Below are 22,146 nucleotides of genomic sequence, written 5' to 3' on the forward strand. Positions count from 1 at the left end.
GGGGCGGTCCTATGCAAATAGCGGCGTAGGGCCCGCCCCCCGTCCGCGCGCGCGCTCTCGTTGCGAAAATGGCTGCCGGCGACGTCGCGCAGTTTGTGGAGCAGAACCGGCAGCTGGCGGAGCGCGTGGAGACCTTCCGCTCGGTGTCCGAGAGCGAGAAGCACTGGAAGTCCAGGAGGGAATTCATCTTCCGCAACATCGGCCACTACGAGGACCCAGAGCTGGACCACCTGCTGGCGCTGTCCATGGTTTGGGCGAACAACGTCTTCCTCGGCTGTCGGTGTGTACATGATTCATGTCGTGATCATGATGATTATTTATAACCGTTTTCCTCCAGTTTACGTGCCTCATCATAATTCTCATTCATTGACACATTGTATCCTTTTTACACAACCGTGTACTTTCACTGGACCGACCGGGAACAGCCTTTACATGAATAATTCCATTAAAAATACATTTATTCCAATTAATTGGTACTGTCTTACATGCGGCCGGGGTGGATATTTGTTATCATAATAATAAATAATAATAATAGTCTCTAATCCTTCAAACTACAGGAGGAAGAAGAATGTTTCACTTCTCTGTTATTGTTCATTTGTCTGACACTTCAAACAGTTACCTAAAATCTTCTTAAAACTACAAAGTTGCAATGATTTCCCATACAGAGCAGGGTCATTTCACCCTATCGTTCAGGTCCAGTACCATGGTTAAGGGTACTACAGCCAGGAGTTGGACTTGAACCAACAGCCAATATGTTACAGGTCCATGTTCTCAACCACAACGCCACCTGCTGGCTTCGGGCTTTCAAATACCTAGTCGTTCCACATCTCTAGGCGTAATACGTTTTGTGGTCTAAAAATCCATACAAGGCTCCTGTGTTGTTTTTGTGCTTCATGCAGTTACTTTTGGCAGTAATTAAGTTTTTTATGTACCTCTCTTTGAAGAGTATGTGATTCTTGTTAAAAGTTCTAGAACAAACCTAAAGCCACATATCTCTTACCTGCTTTCCAGGTACAGCCAGGAGCTGCTGGACAAGGTTCAAGAGATGGCCGAGGGGATCGTGGTAGAAGATGCTCCAGTGTTCAAAACACGAGATGAAATAGTGAAGCAGCAGCAGCAGGTAAATCTTTCATGTGTTGGGGAAATGTATCAATTTTAATGGCTGTTTTTGTCAATGTGCACTTTTTTTCCTTGTTGAATGGTGGTAGGTTACTGACCCCCCCCTCCCTTTTCCCTTGTGCTGCACAGCGTCGGTGACCATGGGGTGTTGTGGGCAACCTGGGGAATCTGGCCCCTCAACCATCTTATTTCAAGGACGGATCTTTTTTCCCCCTTGTCAGATCTTGCCAAGGATTTTATATGTAGGTTTCTAACTTTTTTTATATGCATGTTCAGATCCTACCCCCCCCCCCCCCACAGCTCATTAGCTAGGGAATTTTACCTTTGTGTATTGACAGAATTTTAAACATTCTTTTTGAAAACATTTGACATTGTATAACAGGGTGTTTTCTAGAGCAGGACCACAATGTGCTGGAGACTACATGTTCATCACAGAACTCAAACCAGCAAAGGAAGTGATGTCAGACCTGTTGTATTTAAATAAAGATAAGGTCCTCCTTATTGGTCCAGTGATACTTTGCACAAATAGGTAAATCAGTTTGTGTGATGTCTGCATAGGGTTTGGGATTTGTTTGTAGTTTAATAAACTGCTTAAGTTAGCATTTACCCCTTACCTTACTGCAAAAGTTTATTGCACAGTTTAGAATAGAGCAAACATCCAAGTCACAGCTTTATTCAGTTGATTAAGCTGCATTATCAAGTCCCAACCACCCAATGCTTACTAAAACAGCCACTTTAAAGTGGTAAATTGTTATTTCAATGGATGGGGTTTGAAGAAAAAAAAAAAAAGGCAAAGATTGTCTTAATTGGTTAAGAAATAAAATGGCAGCTTCAGGAGAATGAGCCCCATTGTTCCTTTTGTTTTGAGGCTTCTGCACAGAAAGTTGTAATTGATTACAAATGAGTTACCATAACTTCCTTAAACCAAAATAATTTAATGAATTTTGAATACAAAATGAATAAGTGCTTATGAATGTCATAATCATGAGTAGCAGAACATGAGTTTAGCTGTATTGTTTCTGCAAAATTCCAGAACTGAAAACTGGAGGTACAGTAGACTAATGGAAATTCTAGTCAAAGCCAATAATTTAATACAGTTAACATGCCATTTAAGTCAAGTTCTACAAACACCAAGTCTGTACAATCCACTTGAACTTCAAAGTTCAGGTCCTTCATAATTTAACACAAGAATATATTCCATTAAACAATTTTCTATAAACCATTTAAGTACATTTTATACTAGTCAAAACAAAAAGGTCACTGATCTGTAAAGAAGGTCTTGGGATAAGTCAACTACAAGTGCATAGATTGACATTTGGAAGTCAGTAGTGTCATCTTGTCCCTGCTCTTCAGGACAATATGCCATGTTGGATTTTTGGATTTGTGTGAAGTTTAACCATGCCACTGTATGACAACTATTTCAGGACCCACATGTGGCAAATCTTTCCCTACAGCCCTTCCAATATATCTGCAACCCAACACATGTAAATCCTATCCAACTGTTTAAGTTAGGCTATTCCTTTCTAGGTGCTTGTAGTCCCTGCTCTTCCAGGAGCTTTTCAACTTTGTCTACCACCTAATCAACTCCAATCAGTTCTTTGAGTCACCCTTAGTTGCCTGAAGATGACATCATGGGAACAAACTGACAAGGCATAGCCCTCAACTTTGCTAATGTATTGCCCAACAATGAACAAGAAAATCCCCTGTGGATGACAGAATTTGAAACAAGTCCTGCAATATCTCCTTCAGTCTCCAAATGACTGGCTTCACCAGTTCGATGGCATCAACTGGACTTACCTCAGAATCCACTGCAGTATACAATTTAGTCATCCATGTACCTGTCAAGTGCTTCCCAGGACCTGAAGTTCAACTACTTCAAGCCACCTAGGGATGTGCCATCTTTCAAGAACTGAAAATTCCTGTGTTCAATAGGTACACCAGGACCGTGAAATATGTCAAGTCTATTGACTGACAGTAGAATGCCCCTTGAGTTTTTGCTCCAAAGCAGTCAACCACAGGGTTCTCCCTTTCCATCCTTGTCATACTGTTTAACAGGTAAATTTGCTGCCATAAACTTAGTTTCTTTAATGCAGACCTACATGCTGTTGCACATGAATCCAGATGGATAGTTTAAGTGGCAGTTTCTCTCATTCAGCATTTTCGCCCCCACTGGCTATTTGTGAGACGGATAGCCACATAATTTGTGGTACATCGGTCATTCATTGCATTTGATCTTTTAAAAATTGCCCTAGTTTCCTGCAAGTTTGTCCCTTCATTAAAGGGAATGTAAGGGTGGGCCAAACTGACTGCAGTCCAGCAAATTTGATAGTAGCCTTCTGATATTCATTTTCAGCATGAAATGAATTTCATTGATGTGGGTATTTTCCTGGGTACCTGCATCAAATCCCAGTTAGCCAATATGATTTCAGCTGTGTGATGCAGAAGAAAAAAGTCTCAATGCTTTCTCTTTTGTTAAGCTTCCATGTGCTTATCCTTCAGTTTGAAGAGACATCTCTTTTTGTCATTTACAGTAGAGGGCATTCCCATACAACATATCCTATCTTTCAAATCCCATTTTCATCAACTAATTAGAGCCAAAACTCCTCTGCATGATCTCAAGGGAAGCGGACAGTCGACACCCACCTGCGGAGAGAGCACACTTATTTCACAGCACATCACTCAAGCAACATTTCCGGAGCAAAGCGCTTCTCCGGGATCATTTTCACGCTATGTGATGTAATGCTATGCGTCAGACGAGGTCTCCGCAAGGCGCACGCTACACGTCGCCTGCTCTCGCGCCACGCTGACGAGGCTGATGTGCCTCCCTAGATTACACGCGCGAGCACGGGCAGCGCGCGCGTGCCAATATGAGGAGGCGATCGGCTTTTCTCGCTACTGAAGACCGACGAGTATCGTGGGGAGAAAACGAAACTCACCTTCAGACTAGTGGCTGAACTTGTCTTGAGTCTTAAGCTGCATCCGGCGTCTACAAAGCGGAAAGCAAAGGAAATACACATGTCATGCTAAATATTTAAACGACATTTTAAATTTATAGAGACACTACAAATTAAAATTAGACATTCAATTGTGTGCGTGTTCCAGTGCTTGAGGATAGAACTAGGTCATGGAAACACACTAGCACCGAAGACATTACACTGGACACTTCTCTCCCTCCATACATACACGCACGTGCACGGAGAGCGCGTGCATGCCAAGAAAGGAGGGTGGCGCACCACGGGTACAGATCATGAGAACTACAACATTCCCGAACGAGACATTTACAAACTTGAAAACAAGATGACGCTAGTTTCAACAAAGAAACGTTTCTTTAAAATATGGGGGGGACTCACCCTACAAAATCTTGCACACCACCGAACTCAGACAGCTCACACCCAGCAAAGAGACCTCCCACCCTTCTCGATCTATTTTATAGCGCTGTGTCGTCATCGGGTACCATCAAGAATGATAACGCGGCCAAAAAACAAAAAAAAAAAACCTCATGTACGTACAGCGACACCGACCGGACTGGATGATTTGAGTTTTAGATGCTCTCCCAGTAGAAAATGCTGTTGTGGAGAGGTAGTGGGAGGAGTGAAATAGGTCAAAGGTGAAATCCGGATCAAGATGGCGGCCTTCATTCAACGGTAATGTTGAGCTCTCTAATGAGATTAAACTAAATATTTAATTATGAATTTGAATATGTTTTATAGCGCAAATTACGGGGTTGGTATGACAGTAGTTCTTCCTGGTGACGACTGTGTGTTATTTCTGGGTGTTATTGAGAACTAGCACAAGGGGAACAGCTAGCCTAGGTCGGGGGGGTGGCGAGCAGCAGCAGCAGGCAGCAGCAGCAGCAGCAGCTCGGACACACACACTGACCTGTGCCTTATTAATAAGAACCTTACACAACACAGGTAAATCTTCTCTTCACCTCACTCGGGTACTTGTATCTGGTTTAAATGTTAATGTTTGTTATATTTAAATGTAAAATGTTTATTTTTGTGTTTCATTGGCTAACAACGTTTGCATCGCCTGGTGTGTTTTACTCAGTCAGTCTGACCATTTTTTTTCATTTCATCATTCATGCATTTTTTTTAAAATTGCTCGTTAAAAATCTGTACATTTAAGTTTCTGTGCTACTAAATCGTTTGTAGATTAAGAATAAGGACGTTGGAAGCAAAGTGTGGGGTTTTATGACCCCATTCCTTTCACTAAGAGAAGGCTTACGCGTAACATTAACTTAATTAATGATTAAGTTGCTTTGAAGAAAAGAGTTAGCTAAATGAGTAAATGTTTGTATGCATTTTATATATACACTACCTGTGTGTGTAGTGTACTGCAACTCTCTCCTGTCTGGCCTTCCTTCTACTGCCATCATCAAACCTCTACAGCCCATACAGAATGCTGCTGCTCGAGTCGTTTGACTTGCCGAAGCATTCCCATGTATCTCCTCTACTCGTTTCTCTGCACTGGCTTCCTTTAGCTGCCTGGATCAAATTTAAGACCCTGGTTATGGCTTACAAATGCATCAGTAGAATTGTTCCCAGCTATCTAGACTACAAGGCTTGATCATTCGCTACACGCCAACCAAAGTGTTACGCTCTTCCACATCTGCCCGCTTGGTGCTCCCACGCACGAAAGATAAAGTGCAGAGGTTCTCGCTTCTGGCTCCGTTGTGGTGGAATGACCTCCCTCTCTCACTCAGAACTGCTGAATCTTTGTCCACGTTTAAAAAGGGTCTTAAGACTCACCTCTTCCAGACTCGCTTCGCCCATCATGTCTTAAGTTCATGTAAGGTGTAAATGTTCACGCGCTATAACTTTAAGATCATGCCCGGATCAGTCCTTTACACTTTTACTCCTGTAATGTAACATAAATGTTTATATGTATCTCCAAAATAAAATTACTAGGAAGGTGATCAGGAATCGTTGATATTCTGATAAAGTTTTATGGAGCTACTCGTGTGATGAACATTGGTACATATGGTGAAAGAAAGAAACTAACTGTACTTAAGAATCACACATCTGCAACTATGTCTGTCTTTCTCCTAAGGTAGTGCATATATTGTATTTTCTATGAGATGTACATCGCTTTGGAGAGAAGCGTATGCTAAATGAATAAATGTAAAATTAATGTTTGAATCCCACCTCCAGCTGTAGTACCCTTGAGCAAGGTACTTACCCTAAATTTCTCCAGTAAAGGTACTCAGTTGGATAAATAATTGAAGGAGAGTTTGAGATTGTAAGTCGCTTGAAAGCATCAGCTAAATTTAATACATGTAAAAATCAGACGTTACATTGTGAGAACGGTTAGGTACTTCCCATGTGGTCACTTGATTTTAAAAACGGATTGTAAGAGGCTGCCTTCTAGATTTAAATCAGAACATGCCGGCCTGTCTGTATTAAATTTCGTTATTCTTGTATAATGAAAATACAGGTGAAATGTTGAGCTAACATTGACATTTCTTAATTTAGCTGATAAATTTCTCTAAGGTGGCTTCTAGTGATTTACCTGTTCATATACTGTATCACTTCAAAGTCAACTTTGTTGTCATTCTGCCTGTATGTGAGTTACGCAAACAAGGGGAACAAAATTCCATTTCTCTTTGGATCTCTGTGCCACATAGAATATACAATTCAGTTTGTAAAAAATAAATAAATAAAGATAAATGCAACAGACATTAGACTCAGGAAATTAGACTGGAGACACTGGACCTTAGCTACAGGAGCAGTAATAAATCAAATAACTGTTTTCAGTATATTGTCATTTGCTTCAGGTTGGGTAACTGGTTCAGGAGTTCTACAGCAGGAGGTGAGAGTTGAACCTGGGCCCTTTCAATCTGAGATTGCAGCTCCAACTGGTTTGCTGCCTGCTGATTTGTTGGACAGGATAACTCTTCTTCTTTTAGAACAGACCTCTTTCCATCCAAGTCCTTTAAAAGCAGTGCTAATCTGCTTACAGTAACAGTATACTGTGTAGCTTTGTGAATAAGCAGGTTTGTTCTGTACATCACTGTACATTTCAGTAAGACAGGACTGATTGGACTACACTGAGTTCTTACTGGATAAATGCAGCGTTAGGATCTTTACCTCCAGTATGTTTTACATGTAACATAGTTTTACACACATTCTGATGCAGAGGTCCATTCAAAACACTTTAAAGCACCTCATTAGAAATAATTCCCTGGTCTGTGTCTCAGTAGAGAAAGAAAATAACAAATACATTGATTAATAGTTAATTTAGAATGTTCTTAAATTGTTAATTTCCCAAGATCAGTGATGTTACTGAAACGGCTTGCTTTTTTGGTTAAATGGGTTTCATTAGAATTCTTATAGAACTCTCGCTCATCTGTATGAATCCCCCCAGAATGAGCTGTCTCCTTGCTGTCTGGCTGGCCGTGGTCCTCAGTGGCATCCAGGCAGTGGATCGCAGCAACTTCAAGACCTGTATCCAGAGTAGCTTCTGCAAGTGAGTAACTGGTGCCCTTAGCAATGGGCAAATAGTGGAACAAACTCCCACTGATCCTCAGAACTGCTGAATCCTTCCTAGGACTGAATAACAGTCTCAGACTCATTTATTTTAAACCAAGTGTAATTTCTCTCCTGAAACCTCTATAAATGAGTCCAGCACCATCTGCTATGACTATCTGTGTATTTGCCATTTGAATGTCACTTCTACATGCAGCTACTTGAGGGATGTGAACATAGCATGGTGACATCAGACTTATTTTTCTGTACTTTCATTAACGCGTTAGTGCCTGTAATTTTGTTTATTCTGAATTGTAAATTGCTTTGGACTGTCTGCTAAATGAATAAGTGTAAACCTAAATTTACCCCGGCATTCTGCCTACAAGTGTTGGCTCCTGAGTAACAGGTGAGCACAGTGAAAGAGTCCAGGTATCTCCTGTTTCAGGAACCTTTTTTCTCTTTGAAATTCAGCTTGTAGGCAGCAGTGAGCGCACAGCAGGGATATTGTTGTGTTTGAGTACATCCTCTAGAATGTGACACTTGGGTAAATTTTTTTCTGAAAATGTGGAGAAATGGAGTGAGACCTTCTGAGCACTTTGTTTGCTTGTTGTGTCCACAGGAGAATGAGGGATGTTGTCCCAGGCCATTCCCCATACCGGGCCTTGCTGGAAACACTTGAACTCAGCAACACACGGTTGACCCTGCAGCTCATCAATGACAACAACAAGGTTTGACTGGCCTAAAACTGAGAATTGAGTTGTGGTTATGGAGTACTCCTGAATGCCTGTGTTATCTGCAGGCTTTGGTTCCAGCCAAATTCTGAGCAGATCTGAATAGATAAGTCATTGACTTGATGGAGTCGGTTAAAACGTTCCTCCTGAAATGTCAAGAGACTGAGCTGTGCAAAGGACTGGTAAAGGAAATAGACAGACCCGCCTCAAATGTTCTACCAGAGTCTGACAGGTTTGCTCCGTTCCCTTAATGCAGACTGGGGGGATTCTTTACCTGTACTGTCCTCTAGGGTTCAGTGACCTGAACATATCATGTGAACATTTAACAGTGGAATGCAATTAATTTTTTATGGCACGATTTGTGAATGACATGATACCATCCCACAAATTAAAACTCGAGCGACACAATTCCTTACATGTTATGTTTATGGATGGTCAGACTCATAAGTGTTTGAAAGCACTTGGGTGGTCAAAGTGGAAATTGTGACGGGAAGGTCGTAACACGGGAGCAGATGTTGGCTGTTATGAAGGACTTTCAAAGAAACAAAAGAATAAAGACAAGCTGCATGTTCTTTCATTATTCCCATGTACTTTATCATTTATTTGCAGCAAATTATGCTAAGTTTTAGTCTTCTTTTTAATTTTTGGTGCTCTATAAATTTTTCATAGGTGATTATTGTGCTGTGTGTGCTCTGCCCCAACCTCATTTGACCCATTTTACCGTTAGTTTTACTACTAGAATTATCAGTGTGATGTTTTGTAAGAACACAAGTGTCATGATATAGCAGAATTGACTGTACTTATCAACAGGTCAGGCTGCTGTTGGAGCTCTACAGGCTACAGGGAAACATGACTCGGCTGAAGATCAACGAGCTGAAGCCCCTGAGACCTCGGTTCGAAGTGCCAGATGTTCTCATCGCCGACCCTCCTACTGAGCCGTGAGTGTCTTGGTTGGGAATGACTCCGTGGAAGGGAAGTAGTCCATTACCCCTCTGCTGTCAGGGAAGCCTGTGTGGAACAGAGCCGAAAACTCAAGCATGCTAATTTTCTCAAGAGTAAGGCAGTGCTTCTGGTGAGATTTCATCTAATGAAAGTGCACGTTTGGCACATACCATGTCTGACACACAACGTATTAAGGATGAGGGTATTTTGGGGAATTAATGATGCTGACACTAGGGGGAGAAAGAGCATGAGAGATACAAGTTGCATGAGAGACCTCTTGTCATGTGTTGTAACCTCCCCATTACCTTCCTGGCCTCCACAGCCTCTCATTGGTCTCTCAGGACGAAGGCGGTGTGGTGCTGTCCCTGGGTGCGGACGCCCGCCACCTCGTGGTCAGCGCCCGGCCCTTTCGCCTGGACATTGTGGAGGGCCCACATGTCCTGCTTTCGGTGAACTCCCGCGGTCTGCTGGCCTTCGAGCACCAGCGCCCACGCAAGGACACGTGAGTTGCAGCAGACCCTCACAGAATGCCGTAGTGCCCTGTCATGCTGGCCAAGTCTGTGAGGATCTATAAAGATGGCATCTGTTTTGTGGGGACAGATTTCCTAATATGTGCAAGGAAGTGCACAGGATTGGTATGAGCAGCACAGTCATATTTCCCTGCATTGATCTTATGGTCACATTTTGTTGTTTCTTCCCTGTCGGCTCCTTCTGTTTCCTATGATTCTGGGCTTGTGTGGATGTTTGGCTTCTAGATTACTACGACTATCAACTAACTCTTTTGGATGACTGCTGTTTGTGGTGTGAAACTCTGCTTTCCCAGCAACAGCCCATTTTTTACTTTGATGCTGTAATTTTTACTGCCAGATTGGAGCAAACTAAGGCCATGATGGTGTTAAGTCTTGAGCGCAGGAAGGAATTAAGCAAATACAAATTGTCTTGTACAGGTTTCAGAGGGTGGGTACAGTTTAAGGTGTTGGGATGTGAGTTAAACTCTGTTAAATGGGGCAAAAACCACAAATGCAGTGTCGTATGTTTTGTGGACCACTTGTGGAGACTTACATTCAATCATTTTTGCTTTCTTTAATAACCTAACAGAGTGAAGTGAAGGAATCAGGGAACATCTAATTTATGGTTCTGTAAGATGGCACAAATGACTGAAAGTTCAAAATTAAAATCCTTCCATGGAGGGGCACCAGTGTCTCTGTGTCCACTGAGCTTTTTCTTGCTCTCATTAGTATGGGTCATGTGATGTCACTGGTTTATTACCGACCAAAGGACAAAAAATGTTAATGAATTAAATAACTTGTTTGTCAAGTTAAGTGTTGTATTAAATTCAGTTGAAGCACATTTTTAATTGACTATTTTCCTATTTCAGTTGAATTTACACGTGAACCTAAAGCAGAGTTCTCAGTGCTTTTCCCAGTGAAAGGACAGCAGAACTCATCATTTGTTCTTTGTCTCTCTCCCCCTTTTATGCTCTTTTTCCTCACTTCCTCTCCTTCCTGGCAACCTTCAGCCTCTCTAAAATAAGTAGCACAGTCGGTAGCATGTGGGATACTATCAAGAACATTTTTTCTAGGTAATTCCGCCTTGTTCTTGGTTGTACGTTAATGTGTAAAGTTTTTGTATTGTATGGAATGGTCAATGTGTTTGTCCCTATGTGAAGAGAGGTTCTCGGTCATTGTGCTTCTTTACTCTTCCTGGGAAATATGAATACACCGTTTCCCTAGACAGTACGTTCTTGTTTCTGAAGTATAATCATGTCAGCATATTTTGCAAAAAATGTGCAAAGTTGATAATTTTGGAAGTTTGCTTATGTTGCTCTGGATTGTTACCACTCATAACCATGGTGACTGTGTACACTGGCTCCTCACATCATGAGCCCAACTGGGACCATAAATCTTTTTGTAGTTTGATTTGTTTATGAATCCAAAGTCACTTTTACTGCTAAGTTACAATCAGTAAAAGTTTAATAATACAGACGTCTCTTCTTTTATTTGTGGATTAGTTTCTCTGAAAACCTCAGACAATGCTATAATAATAAAAAAAAAAAAAAACTGACTTATTAAGGGGGGCACAGCGGGCTTGACCGGGTCCTGCTCTCCGGTGGGTCTGGGGTTCGAGTCCCGCTTGGGGTGCCTTGTGACAGACTGGCGTCCCATCCTGGGTGTGTCCCCTCCCCCTCCAGCCTTGCACCCTGTGTTGCTGGGTTAGGCTCCTGTTCGCCATGACCCCACTTGGGACAAGCTGATTCAGAAGATTGTGTGTGTGTGTGTGTGTGTGTGTGTGTGTGTGTGTGTGTACTGACTTATTTTTTATTAACGTGAAACAACATTAAAATGCACACATTTAAAATGACTCAATTATAATATTATTTATCTTGGTTTTATGAGTGTGTGTAATGTTGATTCTGGTGAAGTTTTTACGCCTATATTCACATCCTGCCATTGTTAGAGGATGATTGTAACAGATTTTTAAAACATGCTGACATGCCCCTGTTGGTGGCATTCTACCATGATTATACTTCAATCTACATTGCACTGTTTATATAGTGTGAACTTAAAGATAAAATCAAGTTGGTGTTTCATTGAAGGCAGTGTGAGTGCTTCTCCTGTATGGCTCTCATTATTAAATATTTAAAGTATTAAATACCTTGGTGAAACCCAGCCTTTATTCTTTGTGTCTAGAATTGTCAGAACACCTTGATCCAGAGTTCATCTTCCCTGTCCAGGAGCATTTGATCATCTTTACCATACTCATAGCCTTAATAATACTAAAGGGAATTCAACAGTTAGTAATAAAGTACTTAAAAAATGTCAGCCCTGGGTCTGTGCTGAGTTCTCCAGGGTTTGAAACCATTGTGGGTCAAGGTACTGGTGATACCCAGCATGCATACCCTGTTGAGACCATGGCAGAGAGCTGCACTCCAAAGCCAAGCATCACCTGCATGCAAACAACCACCAGGTTCTCACACTACTCTGGCTGCTCTGCCAAATGCTGCTTTCTAGGACATTTGCTGCTAGCCACTTAACAAGTGCTTCTGTAGAAATAACGCTCCTTTAGAGTCTTGTGTCATGGTGCTTTCTGCTCACATCACGTTCAGGGCTGTGATTCCTCTGAGCCTGAGCTGGGGGTAGTAATACGTAGTAACACGCTTATCCTGCTAATCGTCGTAAACATGCATACAAAAGCCAGCATTGTCTGATAGCAATGATTATGATTTTGTGTTCCTGTTTATTGGTCTTTGCTTTTACCCACATATAAGAACGATGGATAACTTAGTATGTGTTCTTTTTTAAATAATAGTTTATAGTCACACTTTCAGTCTATGCGATAGAGAAACCAGAGATTGCTTGCAAACTTTAGTTAGTTTTGTTTTACCTAATGTGAAGCACTTCTGGTACGTTACAAAATAATTTTGGACACTTATCTGGTAATTAATGCTAAGTATAGGTAATATTAATTTTTGTGGAAGTTTTTAATGCCATAGTGTTGAAAAAAGTGCTGTATTAACATATGTAAATGTTTATCTGATGAAACCGTAGATTCAGAGAAGTTGTGAATACATAAATAAAAAGGTTAGTTGCTCTGCAGTGAGGACTTTTATATTTTAAAACATTATAATCTCGTCTTCAGAAGTTTTCGTCTTTTACTGGGGAATGGCAAATCTGAGATGTTTGCGGTAAACCATGCTCTTGATCGTCTTGTTTTTATAATTCACCCTCACGTGGATGCCGCTCCTTTTTCACTTTGGGTTATTATACCATAAAGGGCCTGGAAAGCCCCAAATCAAAATGTCAGTTTTAACATAGTTCCAGAGTAGAAATGAGAGGGTCAGAAATTATGGAAATATGGCTGCTTGTTTCTTTTTATTTTTAAACCTGGCCTTTATGGTATAATAAACCTGGAAGAATAAAGGATTAGACATCAGTTTGTTCAGCGCCACCACCAGAGAGACTGTCTACCTGTAAATGTTACTTTTATTTCTTCCTTCCAAGTGGGAAGTTACATTTATCTGACACTTTTCTCCAAAGCGACTTACAGCGTTAAGCTCCTTACAATTATTTACCTATTCATATAGCTGGGTAACTTTTACTGGAGCAATTTAGGGGAAGTACCTTACTCAAGGGTATTACAGCTGGAGGTGAGACTCAAACTTGCAACCTTTAGGATCCAAAGACAGCAGCTCTAACCAATACACTACCAGCTGGCCCTGTGACTTAATTATGTGTCTCGATGGTGTGTGAGAAGCTGCACTTATCCAAGGCCTCCGCTTTCATGATCTTTTTCCTTCTCTCGCCAGAATAATATTTGACTTATGATTTTTTTCTCTTTATCCATCTCTGTGTAATAGTAGCAGCGAAAATGACTCAGAGGAGGTAGAAGCTGAAGAGGATGCAGAGGACCAGAATTATGAAAAGGTGTGTTTTAACTCTTTTCTGCATACATACAACCTGCCGTACTGGGAGGATCATGGCAACTTCTTTGTGTGTTGAAATAGTAGAATAATATGGGAGTTTTGAATAGAGTTTTAACAGTGCATCTTCAGTTGCATAATGTTTGTGATTTATTATTTTGTTTTGAAAATGCTGTCAGGGGCCTACCTTATTTGAATAACAATTATACAGATTTAAGTGGAATAGGTCAACTCACATATTCTGTGTGTCTCTATCCCTGTTTATGGTGCGATAAGGAAGAGGACCAGGCTGATATGTGGGAAGAGACCTTCAAGTCCCACACAGACAGCAAACCGAACGGTATGGCTGTGCCCACCCCCTTGTTCCCTTGTTGTACAGGGACATTGTTTTCAACTCTGCTGAACTGAACGATGGTTGAAAGGCCACTAGGAGCAGTTTTAAAATCATCAAAAAATATTGTAGGAGCATTGCAGAGTTAGTTCTGCTTCTGATGAGCAGGATTAGGATTAGCAGCAGTCATCACTTAGTCATCAAACATCATTATTGAGTGCCATTTTTCTAAATTGTCCTATTTTTGAATGAATCAAAATGAATGTAGTTTTCTTCAACCCTCCTCTCCTGTGTCCTAGGACCAACCGCCATCAGTATGGATTTTTCTCTGCCTGGTGTGGAACACGTATATGGAATTCCAGAACACGCAGAGAACCTCAGACTCAAAACCACAGAGTGAGTCTGGAGTCCTGTCACCACCTGACCACAACGGTGACAAGACTCTCATTCTCAGGACCAGTATGCAGTATCCTCAAACTATTTTGTCTGTTTGGACTGGCAGGACTTTAATCTTTCAGATACACTATTGACTGTTTGCGGTGATATACACGTAATTTACTAATGTCTGACTGTCTCATTGAGTTGCCTATGTGCCTGTTGGGAGGACTGACTGTTGGTTGTTACTGTCACAGTGGGCACGACCCGTACAGGCTGTACAACCTGGACGTGTTCCAGTATGAACTCTATAACCCCATGGCTCTGTACGGCTCCGTACCAGTACTGCTGTCACACAGCACCCAGAGGACCATGGGCATCTTCTGGCTCAATGCGGCCGAGACATGGGTGGACATCAGTTCCAAAGCTGCGGAGAATGTGAGTTCAAGGATATGAGGTTTGGTTGACAGACCTGGCCATTTACCCTCCCCGATATTGACCTCACAAGTGTAACGCTCTCTCCTTTAGTCCCACACCAGCTGTGTGGCATGCCATTATAGGTGACTAATGTGTCTGGCTAGCAGAAAATTTGTTGGGCACAGTCTTATGGAGTTTTTTTGCCATAAATTTGTTGGCATTGCAAGGTAAGGTACATTATACAGATCTTTATCTGAAAAAGTTTTGGACCTCTTCTACAGTTAAAGTATATTCCCTCTCTTTCCTTTCCTTTCCTTTCAGACGGACTCTGTCCAGGCCCCCAGCAAGGTGGCACAGACAGACGTCCGTTGGATTTCAGAGAGTGGTATCATTGATGTCTTCATCATGCTGGGACCCAAACCCACAGACGTTTTTGCGCAGTACGCCTCTCTGACAGGTAAGGAGGAGCACCACACTCTGCTATCATGGTCTTGTTAAGTGTGTAATGAAGCACATTCTGTAATGTGTAACTGGGATTAATGCTCTTCACTAATGAGAACCTATAGACAGATCATCTCACTACTCGGTGCTTGTGTACTTCTGGCCAGTGGGGTGCTAACTCCTAACTTCTGTGTGGTTCCATTTTAATGGGTTCTGCTTTCTCCTTTGGTAGGCACCCAGTCCTTTCCTCCACTCTTTGCTCTGGGGTACCACCAGTGTCGCTGGAACTATAAGGACCAGGAGGATGTGCGCAGTGTGGACCAAGGTTTTGACGACCATGACATCCCTTATGACTTCATCTGGCTGGACATTGAGCACGCTGATGGCAAGCGCTATTTCACCTGGGATCCAGCCCACTTCTCCCAGCCCCGAGAAATGCTGCAGGGCCTTGTAGACAAGAGGCGCAAGGTGCATCACCTGACCACATCCACTTTACATCTCTGTACTCATTTCCAGTGTCTGAAGTCACTCTTCACACATACCCCGTTCCTCTGTATTTCATATCTTTTGACTTTTCTGTACAAAGTTTGTTCCACCTTTTCATCCTTTTCTCTATATCCTCTGCCTTTCAACCTCACTTCCTCTCCAGATGGTGGCTATTGTAGACCCCCACATTAAAGTCGACAGTGGATATAGGGTCCACAAGGAGATTCGCTCCAAAAACCTCTATGTGAAAAACAAGGATGGTGGTGACTATGAAGGCTGGTGCTGGCCTGGTATGTAGTGTTCAGCCTGAGAAAAGAAATGCTTGTGTTTACAGTGAAGAGTGATATTTGACATCCCTCCAACGCATATAGTAAAAAGTTTTTTTTTCAGAGTTCATCTTCAGCTAAAGATGACAGCGTCTGACCCCATACAACCATCTCTCCTTGATGTTTCTGTCCCTCAGGAACCTCCGGCTACCCAGACTTTACAAACCCAGAGATGAGAAGCTGGTGGGCCAGCATGTTTGCTTACGACCAGTATGAGGTGGGAACCAATAATCTGAACAGGAGACTAATGGCCAACACTTGCTGAACTATATCAATATTTTGTTTCTGGGACAGTTTAACACTTCTGACTCTTAACATCCCATTCCTCCTCTCCAGGGCTCAATGGAAAATCTGTACATATGGAATGACATGAATGAGCCCTCTGTCTTCAATGGTCCTGAGGTCACAATGCACAAGGATGCACTCCATGGGTCCTGGGAGCACCGGGACATCCACAATCTCTACGGCCTCTACGTGGTGAGGAGAGAAGGACAGAGGAGGAAGTCCTTGGGGCTGGATCCAAGCATTAGAATGAAATCGAGTGAAATGTGCATGTGGGCCAGAGTGGGGTGGTGCTGGAACAGACATTGGATTATATATCATAAGGGTGATAAAATCTACATTCATTCATTTACCAGACACTTGATTTGAACTCAGCCCACCCCTTTTCACTGACCCCTTCCCTTTGCTTTATGACTCCACTTTTGAGCTAACTCCTTCCGGTCTGTCTTAGCAAATGGCAACAGCGGACGGCCTGATCCAGCGCTCAGGAGGTGTGGAGAGACCCTTTGTTCTCGCCAGGGCCTTTTTCGCTGGATCTCAGCGCTATGGTAAACACTGGCTCTGCACATATCACTTTTCACCCTTAATTCAGTGTCTAGAAATGCATGAGTCTCTTTGCCACCGAATGTGATGTTTTAATACTCAAATCATTTTCTGAAATTAATGGCTTTTCCTACATCCTGCTGAGTCACTGACTCTCTTGTCATTTGTGGCAATGTGTTCAAAGAACCTCACACTCTGCAGTCATTGAGGTAATCCCATCCTCTCTCTCCCTGTGCTGTGGAACAGGTGCTGTGTGGACAGGAGACAATGCTGCTGAGTGGAGCCACCTGAAGATCTCCATCCCTATGTGCCTCAGCCTGGGGCTGGTTGGCATCTCCTTTTGCGGTGGTGAGAAAAGGGGGCTTCAGTTCTTGCAGCACATCAAGACTACAGCAGTAGGACTGTCAGGGGACAGATTATGTCAGGAGTAGCCTTATGTAGAAACTGGAAATCTGTGCTGAACTGCAGAGGAGCATAAAGTCACTTAATGTGTATAGATTTGATTCACTCTCTTAACCGCTTCTTTTCCTCTACCCCCACCCTCTCTTGTATCCTTCCCCTCCTCTGTGGATCTCAGCTGATGTGGGTGGTTTTTTCAAGTCCCCCAGCTCAGAACTGCTGGTGCGATGGTACCAGACAGGGGCATACCAGCCCTTTTTTCGAGCCCATGCACACCTGGACACCCCACGGCGCGAGCCCTGGCTGTTTGGGCCAGAGAACACAGCACTGATTCGCGAGGCAGTGCGTCAGCGCTATGCACTGCTTCCCTACTGGTATCTGCTGTTCTACAAAGCCCATGGCACTGGACAGCCTGTCATGAGGTGAGGGGGACAGAACACAACAGGGTTTTAACTAGATCATCTTTCAACACCTGAAAAAAAATCTTACACGTTGCAACTCGTCACTTTTTCTTCTTTGAAAGAACTGTGTATTTTACTGAGTTGACATGTTTACTATCTTTTTCCAAAATGGTACTTGAGCCAACAACATCTAATCCACTGTGCTGCATGCAGATCAATAAACCGTGTCCTCTTTCTCTGTATACACCCCTTGGTGTGGCTTTACTGTCTGTAGTCGCTGTGCGTGTGTGTGTGTCTCTGACCAGAAAGTCTGGTCTCTGCTACAGGCCTCTGTGGGTGGAGTACCCTGAAGATGTCACCACCTTTACCATTGACGATGAGTACTTGCTGGGTGAGTTGCAGCAACAGGCCAGGGTGCTAGACAAGTAAGATGAAGTAAAGCAAGGTGTTCAAGGTGTAATAACATTGGCTGGTCATTATTTTGAACTTAATGCATCAGTATTGCAGATAGTGTGTATTCTGTCTCCACTTGCCAGGGAGGGATCTGCTGGTTCATCCCGTGACTGATGAGGGGTCTAAAGAAGTCACTGTGTACCTGCCTGGGACTGGAGGGGTGAGTGTAAAACTTTATTATTATCATTATTTATATTCACAATTTTTCTCATCTGTTTGATCCATTGTAAAGTTAAATGATCACTATGATTAAGTTCCATTCTACTCCTCCACCCCCCTTTCTAGGTTTGGTATGACGCTTTCACATTCCAGAGACACGAAGGGGGTCAGAATCTGTATGTCCCAGTCACCATGAGCTCTGTGAGTTCTTCATTTGAATGTTACATGCATCTGGGTGCATAGGTAATGGGAAGAGCGGCAATACAGAAACAAGGGTTAAGAGCAGATTCATCATAAGGTATACATAATTTAAATACAAAGCGGTCTACAGCATTTAGTTTCAATTTCCTAAACATCACCAAATGATCAGCAGTCTCTAATTTCATCATTTGTACTCAACCACCTTCCCCCATCCAGATCCCAGTGTTCCAGCGAGGAGGCTCCATCATTCCCAGGAAGAACCGCATTCGACGGTCATCCTCCTGCATGGAGAAGGACCCATACACTCTGTATGTGGCCTTGAGCCCACAGGTGTGTCCTTCGTATAGTACAGTAGGGTATAGGGACAGTGCCAGGAGTCGTCAAGTTCAAGTGGTGTCTCCAAAACATCTAGTACACAGTGTTTTAAAACCATTTGGCTATGATGTATATGTTCTCAAAAGTGTGTAGTGAGCTGATGACATTATTTCTGTTTCAGGGTACAGCTGAGGGTGAGCTCTACATCGATGATGGTCACACTTTTAACTATGAGCAGAAAAAGCAATTCGTTCATAGACGCTTCATCTTTGCTGACTCTACCCTCTCCTCCAGGTTAGCGTTTGTCCATCTGCGCTTGCCATCTCAAGTTGACCCCTCTGTTGGATAACCTGACATGTTTCGTCTTGTCCACAGCAACATCTCACCTGACTCTCAGTTCTCCACGGCTTCCTGGGTGGAGAGAGTGCTCATCCTGGGGGCTCACAAGCCAAGTTCAGTTACACTGAAGACATCAGGTCAGTCCCCTGTCAGGCTATTGTCCTCTGATCCTCCTCCTCTGTTTCATAATTCAGATCTTCTTAAATTGTCTCTGTCTCTGTTTTTCTGGTCTTTCTTTTACCTCTGCTGATTGTGTTCTTGTTTAGTGTCATCAAACAACTAATGTACTAATAAAATCTTGGTGCCAAATTAAGTGGGGTTTACTAACCACGTTCATTATTATTCCCACCCCTAGGTGGCAGTGTGGCTTCATTGGAGTTCGACTTTGACGAGGCCACATCAGTGTTGACAGTTCATAAGCCAGGCGTGAATGCTGGGGCTGACTGGACCCTGTTGTTCCAATGGTGAACCAGAGGAGCATGAACACAGACTAGACAGTACTGCTGTCAATGTGCGTGTTACGTGTGACACATTCAGGCATTTCAGACACACACACACACACACACACACACACACACCCAAAAAGTAACAGTGTTGGCACTTTGTGATATACACACTAGACCTACAGTTGGACTACTTCATACAGACAAAGATTGGCTACACTTGGCTGTAGCACTGCTAGATCAGGGGTCCCAAACTCAGGCCCTCGAGGATTTCCGTCCCGCAGGTTTTAGAAAATCTGCAGTCAGTGTTTACTTGTTGCTGATTTTACATACAGTGCAGAATGCTTATTACATAGTGACTGGAAGCAGACAATGTAGACCACATTTTAAAGACTGTTTAGAGTGAATGTCCAAAAATAGTGGAAAGATCAAATCCCATGCAGTTCTTAATATGGGACACCCCCAACACCACGCATTAATCTCGTTTACACAAATTAAATATTGTTTCTACATCTGATTTTATATACATATATATATATATATATATAGAGCGATATCACGGAACACGTATTAAGCACTATCAGGAAGATGTTATGTATCACACATTAATGAATACCGTCTTTAAGTTTGAGGCCTTGGGGGATGTGATCCTATTGCAGTTTAAATAAATTAGTGATTGACACAGTTACTTTTATGTGGTCTGCACTGTAGTTTCTTGAATGAAGACCCAAAGTTAAGTAAGAATAAGCAAACCCTACAGCTATCAGGACCAGAGTTGGGAAGTCCTGTTTCTCTCTCTCATTCACACATACACACACACACACTCTGACTGACTGACTGACAGATGGTGCAATCTGTGAGACTGGGTTTCAGGACAGAACCAAGGCAGCCAACTATACAGACACAGCATGAAACGACAGCAAGAAATGGTGCACTAATTAAAGCAATTAATGGGTGGCAGTGCAGCAGAGTATAGTCAGGAGATTTGTGGAAAATTTTTATTAGCAGAAATCCGTTGTCAATTGTACTTTAATTTTTTCTACTTTGTTCTGTTTGTTCCTGGGATTACACAATTAAGTCACAATGACGGACTTTCTGTTTCTTTCTCTAATTTGCATTTTTTTCAAAAGTGAATGAATAACAAACTTGAGGAGGACACAAACAATCCAAAAATTAATAAAAGTTGCTCACCAAAAATAATGTTTTAATTCTGAACTATTGAAATTTTTGGGGGGTTTATGATTTCATCATATTAAAACAAAAATGTCAACTTAAAAATCCAGTTTTAATAAGTGTTTATTAATACCTTAATCACATGCAGCAGATACTAAAATCTGAAAGTTCAGTATTGTACAGTGGTGCATCACTTGACATGAGCACTTTTCCCTGTATCTGTAAAAATGGAAAAAAAATACTGAGCCTGATTATTGGAAAAAACTGTAAAATTGGGGCTGTTACGAGTCAACTGGGAGTTTAGATTAGAACCAGATATGAAGTAAAATTTTCACCCTTTCTTCCATCTTAAATACATCTTGGTCTGGGTGTCCTTTAATGTAGTGTTTCAGGTCCACTTATTTTAAATACAAAATTATTATGAGTAAGGCTCTTTGTGTTCTGATTACCTCAAAAATGTCCAGAGATACACTGGTAATCATAGCTTTATTAATAATGTGAATAACCTGCCTTCTTAAGCCTTGTTTTCAATTCAAGTTGTCTGATATCATTTTTACAGACAAACCTGAAGGAACAGGTATTCTGCAGTTATTTTAAATCAGTGTTATCTAGAATAAAAACATTGGTGTTTTCAGTTGTACAAAAAGGGTTTCACTTTAAATTTTTGTTGTGCTTGAGGGAAGAAAATGAATGTATTGTGTTTATCTTGAGTGAATTAATGGATTCCTGAGGACTGGTGAATGGGACTTGGCTGATATTATTTACGTTCCTAAATTAAAACCCTTGCCAAAAATGTTTAACCTAAAACAAAGGCATAGACTAAAGAAGGTGAAAATAAAATGAATACATTCCCTTATCACGAATGGCTTTGTGTTTATTGAAACTTTTCACACTTGTGACTTTTGATTATAAATGTGCTTTTTGTGTTTAACACGATGGTCTGACTTAAATGGTAGTAATGAGTAGACTTAAGTGTGACTTCATGTACGGATGTGCATAAGCCATGTGCTTGGGGGTTGTGGGAAATGTTAACCAATCCTTCTGACCTTCCTCAATCCTATTATTTGATATCTGTTTAAAAAGGCTTTCAATGAGATATCAAGTCATATATAGCAAAGACATTTCTATGAATATTTGTGAACCGTACAAGGTCACTGTAGATGTCTGGCATCAACTGGTACTGGTTGCTAAAGAGGGTGGGTGAGTTACTGATTGTATCTGCAGTCACTGGTAAAAGCTAATACAGAACAGGCCAATGCAATTTTAATATAATAAACAATTAGATGATTATCCTACATGCCCTCATTTTAATTGAGTGGCATTACATACACAGTGACACAAGTTAAAATATCATTAAGTTGAAGTGAATAGTGTATTTATCCA

General features: G+C 41.9%; 2 protein-coding genes and 1 non-coding gene across 6 annotated transcripts; 2 read left to right on the forward strand and 1 right to left on the reverse strand.

The window, feature by feature from the left end:
• Nucleotides 1-39: 39 nt before the first annotated feature.
• Nucleotides 40-1,412, forward strand: cdkn2aipnl (CDKN2A interacting protein N-terminal like). Its single transcript, XM_018728831.2, has 3 exons — nt 40-280; nt 1,012-1,120; nt 1,249-1,412. The coding sequence occupies exons 1-3, from the start codon at nt 69-71 to the stop codon at nt 1,255-1,257; spliced, it is 330 nt and encodes a 109-aa protein (XP_018584347.2). The 5' UTR covers nt 40-68; the 3' UTR covers nt 1,258-1,412.
• Nucleotides 1,413-4,210: 2,798 nt separating this feature from the next.
• LOC114909305 (small nucleolar RNA SNORA57) lies at nt 4,211-4,343 on the reverse strand. The gene has a single exon (XR_003797208.1). It is a non-coding gene; the product is annotated as a small nucleolar RNA SNORA57 (small nucleolar RNA).
• Nucleotides 4,344-4,712: 369 nt separating this feature from the next.
• LOC108920363 (neutral alpha-glucosidase AB-like) lies at nt 4,713-21,610 on the forward strand. 4 transcript variants are annotated; one of them, XM_018729075.2, is made up of 25 exons: nt 4,713-4,763; nt 7,486-7,587; nt 8,206-8,314; nt 9,128-9,255; nt 9,582-9,761; nt 10,779-10,841; nt 13,617-13,683; nt 13,956-14,019; nt 14,310-14,406; nt 14,643-14,823; nt 15,124-15,259; nt 15,476-15,711; nt 15,893-16,019; nt 16,193-16,272; nt 16,392-16,532; nt 16,789-16,885; nt 17,127-17,228; nt 17,458-17,701; nt 18,007-18,071; nt 18,217-18,293; nt 18,419-18,493; nt 18,710-18,823; nt 18,990-19,102; nt 19,184-19,284; nt 19,503-21,610. In XM_018729075.2, the coding sequence occupies exons 1-25, from the start codon at nt 4,744-4,746 to the stop codon at nt 19,613-19,615; spliced, it is 2,832 nt and encodes a 943-aa protein (XP_018584591.1). In that variant the 5' UTR covers nt 4,713-4,743; the 3' UTR covers nt 19,616-21,610. The 4 variants fall into 4 exon arrangements, with proteins under 4 accessions (XP_018584591.1, XP_018584592.1, XP_018584593.1 ...); XM_018729076.2 differs by having other exon boundaries at nt 13,620-13,683; XM_018729077.2 differs by lacking the exon at nt 10,779-10,841.
• Nucleotides 21,611-22,146: the final 536 nt, after the last annotated feature.

Source organism: Scleropages formosus, chromosome 21, assembly GCF_900964775.1.
Source record: "Scleropages formosus chromosome 21, fSclFor1.1, whole genome shotgun sequence".
Taxonomy (NCBI): domain Eukaryota; kingdom Metazoa; phylum Chordata; class Actinopteri; order Osteoglossiformes; family Osteoglossidae; genus Scleropages; species Scleropages formosus.